General features: G+C 40.8%; 1 protein-coding gene across 6 annotated transcripts; it reads left to right on the top strand.

Annotated features, from left to right (window-relative positions):
* Positions 1 to 333: 333 nt before the first annotated feature.
* LOC129847404 (endonuclease domain-containing 1 protein-like) lies at positions 334 to 7094 on the top strand. 6 transcript variants are annotated; one of them, XM_055915190.1, is made up of 4 exons: positions 334 to 565; positions 1826 to 2194; positions 4603 to 4868; positions 5078 to 7094. In XM_055915190.1, exons 3-4 carry the CDS (start codon positions 4644 to 4646, stop codon positions 5681 to 5683), a joined length of 831 nt encoding a protein of 276 aa, XP_055771165.1. In that variant the 5' UTR covers positions 334 to 565; positions 1826 to 2194; positions 4603 to 4643; the 3' UTR covers positions 5684 to 7094. The 6 variants fall into 6 exon arrangements, with proteins under 6 accessions (XP_055771165.1, XP_055771164.1, XP_055771163.1 ...); XM_055915189.1 differs by having other exon boundaries at positions 334 to 933; positions 2016 to 2194; XM_055915188.1 differs by having other exon boundaries at positions 334 to 933.
* The last annotated feature ends 522 nt before the right edge of the window (positions 7095 to 7616 follow it).

Below are 7616 nucleotides of genomic sequence, written 5' to 3'. Positions count from 1 at the left end.
GTGTGACTTGATTTAGGTTTAGTTCAGCCGTCCTGTTGCACTTATCCAACATGACACTACAGGGCAGCGGACATCCACATAAGTCCCTGTTTTCTCCACCACAGTAAACTAAGTTTTAGGTCTAAAAAAAACAGGGGAGGGACAAAATAAGGATGCTTCACGAATTTGCTATAATCTTTTGCGCATTATTTTCCTGTTTAAGGCCAACCGGATGTCTAGCCAGTCTCAACTAGCGATAATCCACCAATGGCAATGCGAGAAAGTCGCAAAAAACCGTATCCAACCACGTGTGGTCCAATCATAATCGCCCTTTGACCTTAGCTCCGCCCCAAAAGCAAACGGCGGCCATGACACTTTCTCCTCATCAAATCATTGTTTACATCAAACGGAGAGTTACAGAGGAAGTATCTTTAATAAGGTTGAATGAAATGGATTGTAATCTTATTGCTACATCTGTGAAGTTGTAAGAAGAATGGAAAAGTGAATTGAAAACATTATACAGTTCAATCTCTGCAGTCATCTACCTATGATACCCGTAGCATTGGTTTGGTATCGGTAACTACCGGTACAATCAGCGGCCACTTGTCTGCATTTTCAATACTATTTTTACAATCGTAGCTATTTTAATGCATACTATCGCTTATATTCGTGCTTTGTTGTATGTTGTAAGACGTCTGTGAAGTTGTGAAATAGTGTTTACGTGATGCAGGCTACAGTACAGTAACTTTAACATGCTACTGTACAATAGTTTATTTTCGGTTCCAGTGTATAACACAGTTTTATCCAACATGCATCAGTCATGGATTAGTTTATACATGTATTATGTTATCTAGTTTAATGGCGTAGAAATCGTGATATTTTCTGTTACGTACGTCTCTTGGAGGAGGGAACGCAACACCCTGCTACAACTCAACTCCCCGTGGAGTGAAAAAGGTATGTGATCGTAGGTGCGGGGAAGGACGGCAGGGAAAAATACCGTTTACAGGGAATCTAATTCTTCCTTAAACACGTTAAGGTGGGGAAACTGGGCTGGACCGAACCAAAGCAAAGTATAAGTCCCCTCTCCTACCTTACCTGCCTTCCCACAGCTTACCTAACCTTTAGCACCAACTGGCGGCTAACCAAAATACAGGAGGTGATCCGCCCAGGTCTTACCTAGTGTGCATAGACAGATTCAATACTACGGGTTATGTATGCCCGCAGGCCTCTTGCCTAAACACTCCCAAGGTGCCTTCCCCTTCCCCTCTGGGAACAAATGAAACAGAATAATTCAAACTTAGTGAACAATTTCAATAACCCCAAAACACTCAGTCCTATGGCATACACATACCTCTGCAGGAGAGGCTACAAAATACTTTCAACAACTTTTACAGACCAACAGCCAACACAGGACGCCATTTAATGAAATACACACAAACCCACAACAACACAGAAACTGTGGAACGTAACATTTGCCTTGCATTTCAATCTACACATGAATATAGTTCTGCAATGTTAGGTAGGCTATTCAATTCCCTTGGCATTCTGCAAGCATGAATACTTTACAATAATGGAAGATATGCATTGTGTTAATCTTACTATTTGTCCATGTATTGAATGATACACAGCTTTCCATAAATGCAGTGTGGACTTTTTACAGATGAAACCCCTTCCATTATGACACTCCTTCCTGTATCTGTCATAAAGACCTATGCATTCTTTGTCCTTTAGTTACACAACTAAATCTAGTATCTGTCACTTACCTTTCATGCTGTAGATCTGCTGTCATGGTGCTGAGAATGCTTAGTACTGTATCTGTCACTTATGTATTCTCTGTATGTATTAGGTATGAACCCTTGGACATACAGGTACCTCCAGCGCTCCCTCCTGCCTCACGTTCGGCCCCTGTCCCTGGTGATCTACCCCAGGCCCCCTTGTATCCACCCCAGGCTTCTGAACTTGCCCCCGTGGGGTGAAGACCAGAAGAGGGTGATGTCCTTCCTGCCTCTCTCTCTCTCTCTCTCCCTTAAATGCAGCTGGTGATTCCAGAGAGCCGGCGGGCATCTCTCAACAAGAAGCAGCAGTGGATTGACCAGACGCTGTTTACCAGGAGCCTCCTACAGAGCTCACAGTTCATCACTGTCCCTGGTGGGGTGAAGACCAGAAGAGGGTGATGTCCTTCCTGTCTCCAAGGCCTGCCTCAGAGTGTGCTGGGGTGACTTTTTCCATAATAAATGAGCAGCTTAGAAATTGTAATTTTAATATTTTCTTCTCTCATGATCTATCAATGCCTCAGGATGCCACTGGGTAAACATTATCTAACTGATTAACTTTTCTGTGATGATATGTGTAAGAAGATGTGTCTGAAGTAAACAGAGGAACTGGCCTAGAGTTAGTCCTGTCTGGTATAATTAGTGGTCAAGACTGGACAAGGAGGGTTGGATAAACTCCTCTGTATGTGGAACAGGTGTGACTATTTATCATGTGTAACAATCAAACCTCCCTATTGGCTGTGTGTTCCACATTCTAAAGTAGAACCATCATTTTACTTGCTGAAATATTGTCCAGAAATGACCTCATTGGACAGAAATGGGAACTCCTCCCCACACGCATGTTGAACAAATATAATGTTTCCCTGAAACAAAGGATTCTGTTACGGCTGTCGTCTTCCTCCTCTTCCTCGGACGAGGAGAGGAGAGAAGGATCGGTGGACCAATACGCAGCGAGGTAATTAGACATAAATAATATTTATTGAAACTCGAAGACGAAATACGAAAACACTTGGAAATTACAAAATAACAAACACGACGTAGACAGACCTGAACATGGAACTTACATAACTACACGCAGAACTCACGAACAGGAACAGACTACACCAAACGAACGAACAGCCAAGACAGTCCCGTGTGGTACACAGACACAGGAGACAATCACCCACAAACAAACATTGAGAACAACCTACCTTAATATGACTCTCAATCAGAGGAAATGCCAAACACCTGCCTCTAATTGAGAGCCATACCAGGCAACCCTTTAACCCAACATAGAAACACAACACATAGAAATGCCCACCCCGCTCACGCCCTGACCAATAAACACATACAAAACAAGAGAAAACAGGTCAGGAACGTGACAGATTCCTGTAGTTTCATGAAATGAGAAATTGATTCATAGTATATCATACATCATACAAGCCAACGTTCAATAGCAACACTGGTCCTGCTTGTTTAGTTTCTCAACATTCCCAAGAGGTTTTGTTTAAATCCATTGATGACTTTTAGTTTTATTGAAGAAGAAAAAGGGTTTTGAGTCCCTGAAGTAAATATACTTGCTGCTTCTCTTTTTGTTAAATTATTGACCTGTGGAACATTCACCTACTGGGTCAATTGTAACATTTAATATCCGCCACTCGGTTGAATTGTAAATGACTGGTACGTCCTAGGAACATACATAGTGTGTAATGGTAGCTGAGATATGTATGTTTGCACAAAAATATAATGAATAAACTAAAGCCTAAAATTGTTAGTCTGTTCCCCAGTCTCCTCTACTCTTACTGAGAAAAGGCCTCAACTGAAGAATCTACAGCTGCTGAGTCTGAGGTGTTAAACAGTCCAGTGCTGCTCTGACCACAGTGTTGTTAGGAACCACATTTTCTAACTCTACATACACAGCCTTGTGTCAACTCTTACTGTGAACTACTTCAGTTACTGGAAATAAACTCAGCAGTGGTCAGACCACAATACATCAACATAAACAACACCAATAAATGAAACCATTATTGACATCTTCTGGTTTCCAATAATGAGAACTGAGTTCTGGTTAGTGACGTCTCCACCCTCACAAAGTTACAAGTTAACAGGATAGAGGGGGGGGTTGCTGAGTTAAGTGTTAAGCCTTGTGGGATATTAATGAATGTGAACTCAGCAACCGTAATTTCAGAACAGTCCCACTGTTGTAATAGTGTAATGAGTATCTTCTGACAGACTCTATGCTGAGTAAAGTCATGTTTTTATCCTAAAACGTTGTTCTACCAGAACCAAAGTGTGGATGCAGTCACTATTTAGAGCAGTCTAATCTCGTTAACCCAGAACTATAATCTTGTGTGATTAAGTTCTGGGTCCATACGTGTTAGAAACTACAGGTGAGTCACATGTTATTTGTTAAGGCAGTTTCCATGGAAACACACAGAGGAATTTATGCAAATCAACCCTTTCTGTCTTGACACATGAAGGAGGAGTCTCTGAAAACCTATTTAAAGCAGTCTGTCCTGACTCAGCTCAACAGTCTCCAGTCTACCAGCTGGTCTCTGTAATAACTATTTAAAGCAGTCTGTCCTGACTCAGATCAACAGTCTCCAGTCTACCAGCTGGTCTCTGTAATAACTATTTAAATCAGTCTGTCCTGACTCAGATCAACAGTCTCCAGTCTACCAGCTGGTCTCTGTAATAACTATTTAAATCAGTCTGTCCTGACTCAGATCAACAGTCTCCAGTCTACCAACTGGTCTCTGTAACTTCATCTTTGTCTCTGTGGTGTACAGTCTTCAGGTGATGATGGGGGTATTGAATCATCTCTCTACTCTCCTCCTTCTCTCTCTCCTTCCTCCTGCTCTCTCTCATGTAGTGGCGAACTTCAGTGTTGTTCCACAGTGCAAGGAGTTCTTCATGCAGGGGATAACTCCAAATCTCCCAGGTATTTTGGTTAATGGGACAGTCCAGAACCTGGGCCAGAACGAGAACCGCTACAAGCCGATCTGCCAGTTGTTCAACAACACCTACAGGTTTGCAACTCTCTACGACACGACCAACAGGATCCCTGTGTTCTCAGCCTACACCTTCACTGGTAATACAACGGGTCGACCAGATGATCCCTGGATGATAGAGCCCCAGGTAGGACTAATGTTTATTCATATAACATAACATGTGTATTTGTTTACTGCTATATATCACAGACAGTTATGTTACAGAATATAAAACTACCACTGTGGCGGGTGTAGAGACTTGATTGTCTTGATTGTGGATTGTGACCCCCCCCCCCCTGAAAATAGAGGTTACTGTACAGAACTAGTGAATGACTGTATGACTGTTGTTTCCTGCAGCTCAATGGGGAAAAGAACAGCCCTGAAATGCAGAAAATGAAAAAAGTCCCGTACAAAAACCAGGCTGATAACAACGACTATGGTCATGGCCAAGACGAAATAGATTATAAAGGGGTGAACAGAGGTCATCTCTTCCCAAGTTCACATGCTCATGACTTGGATACTCAGAAGTCCACCTTTACCCTGACCAACATCGTTCCCCAGGTGGTGTCCATCAACAATGGCAGCTGGAGAGAAATGGAGGAAAATGTCAGAGAAAAGCTGATGACGGACTGTTTTCGTGACAACAGGAAGATAAAGGCCTATGTGGTGACTGGAGCGGTGCCCAGTAAGAAGAACAAACTGAACAACCGAGTGAACATCCCAAAGTTCCTGTGGACAGCCTACTGCTGTTTGGACAAGAACAAGATTGACAACAAGACGAACAAGAAGAAAGATGAGTGGAAGAAGAAGAGTGAGTGGATGGCCAAAGCACACTGGGGGTGGAACAACAAGGTACAGAAGAAGACATTGGATCAACTAACCTTGGGAGCACTCGAAGAGAAGTTGAACGAACATCACACAGGTCCTGTCAAGGTGTTCCCAAAAGATTGTCCAAGATACTAAACCTACCACTTCCCCCTAACCCAGTTGGAAGAATTCCTTCCGTAGTGAGGAATCTTTACAATTCCATGAGAAATAGTTCTGGAAGGATCTTTGGATGATCTGGGTACAGATGCTCACACCATATCAACAAACTATCATTACTGTTAGACTAATGATTATCAGGGTTAAATTGGTAATGAGGGTTGTAATGGTAATGAGGGTCTATATACCTATAGTCTCTACTCTTCTCTTCCCTTCTCTTCTATGTCTATATATCTATAGTCTATACTCTTCTCTCCCCTCTCTGTCCATCTCTTCTATGTCTATATATATCTATATTCTATACTCTTCTCTCCCCTCTCTACCCATCTCTTCTATGTCTATATATATCTATATTCTATACACTTCTCTTCCCTCTCTGTCCATCTCTTCTATGTCTATATATATCTATATTCTATACTCTTCTCTTCCCTCTCTGTCCATCTCTTCTATGTCTATATATATCTATAGTCTCTTCTCTTCCCTCTCTGTCCATCTCTTCTCTGTTTATATCAAATATAAAAAGTATGTAAGGGGACAGAATTCTATTTTAATAAATAAAATACAGTTTAATTCCTTGATGATGTGCTGCCATTACTCTTGTTGATGTTAATAATTAGGCTTCCAGCAGGGTTGAGATCAATTCCAGTCAGTTCTAGAAGTACACTGGAAATCCATTTCTCTGCAATGCTTTTCAATGAGGAACATTTGGAATTGAAATGGAATTAACCCCAACCCTGGCCTACAGTTTGTCAGGTTGTGACTTCCTTATGACTGTTACCATAGAGATATTATTATATGTTCTGAATGTAATTCTATCACTGTTACCATAGAGATACTATTATATGTTCTGAATGTAATTCTATCACTGTTACCATAGAGATACTATTATATGTTCTGAATGTAATTCTATCACTGTTACCATAGAGATACTATTATATGTTCTGAATGTAATTCTATCACTGTTACCATGGAGATACTATTATATGTTCTGAATGTAATTCTATCACTGTTACCATAGAGATACTATTATATGTTCTGAATGTAATTCTATCACTGTTACCATAGAGATACTATTATATGTTCTGAATGTAATTCTATCACTGTTACCATAGAGATACTATTATATGTTCTGAATGTAATTCTATCACTGTTACCATAGAGACACTATTATATGTTCTGAATGTAATTCTATCACTGTTACCATAGAGATACTATTATATGTTCTGAATGTAATTCTATCACTGTTACCATAGAGATACTATTATATGTTCTGAATGTAATTCTATCACTGTTACCATGGAGATACTATTATATGTTCTGAATGTAATTCTATCACTGTATGTATCCATCTTCTTCCCATTTGAAGGAATAAACATCTATAATGAATGAAGCCTGTGAGAGTCTGGTGTTTTGTTCTCATGCTGTTTAAATGTAACCAAGTGACTCCAAAATGTTCCAATTCCACATTAAACCACATTATTTGAGCTAAAAATATAAATTATTGAACGTACTATTTTAGTTGTCAGTTATTCATTCAAACTTTGCCTTAACTATGTGTCCAACCAGTCCAGCATACCAGCTAGCTACCATGTCTCAAAACATACCTGGAGCTGGTCAAGAAGCTACCATGTCTCTAAACATACCTGGAGCTGGTCAAGAAGCTACCATGTCTCAAAACATACCTGGAGCTGGTCAAGAAGCTACCATGTCTCTAAACATACCTGGAGCTGGTCAAGAAGCTACCATGTCTCAAAACACCTGGAGCTGGTCAAGAAGCTACCATGTCTCTAAACATACCTGGAGCTGATCAAGAAGCTACCATGTCTCAAAACATACCTGGAGCTGGTCAAGAAGCTACCATGTCTCTAAACATACCTGGAGCTGGTCAAGAAGCTACCATGTCTGTAAACAT

The sequence above is a fragment of the Salvelinus fontinalis genome, unplaced genomic scaffold (genome assembly GCF_029448725.1).
Source record: "Salvelinus fontinalis isolate EN_2023a unplaced genomic scaffold, ASM2944872v1 scaffold_0827, whole genome shotgun sequence".
Lineage (NCBI taxonomy): Eukaryota > Metazoa > Chordata > Actinopteri > Salmoniformes > Salmonidae > Salvelinus > Salvelinus fontinalis.
The sequence above is the reverse complement of the archived record's forward strand: the minus strand, read 5'-3'. Positions and strand labels throughout refer to the sequence as shown.

Coding starts and splice junctions, on each gene's coding strand:
- LOC129847404 (XM_055915190.1), top strand. CDS start 4,644: ATGCAGGGGATAACTCCAAATCTCCCAGGTATTTTGGTTAATGGGACA. Junction 4,869..5,077: donor CCTGGATGATAGAGCCCCAG/GTAGGACTAATG, acceptor TGTTTCCTGCAG/CTCAATGGGGAAAAGAACAG.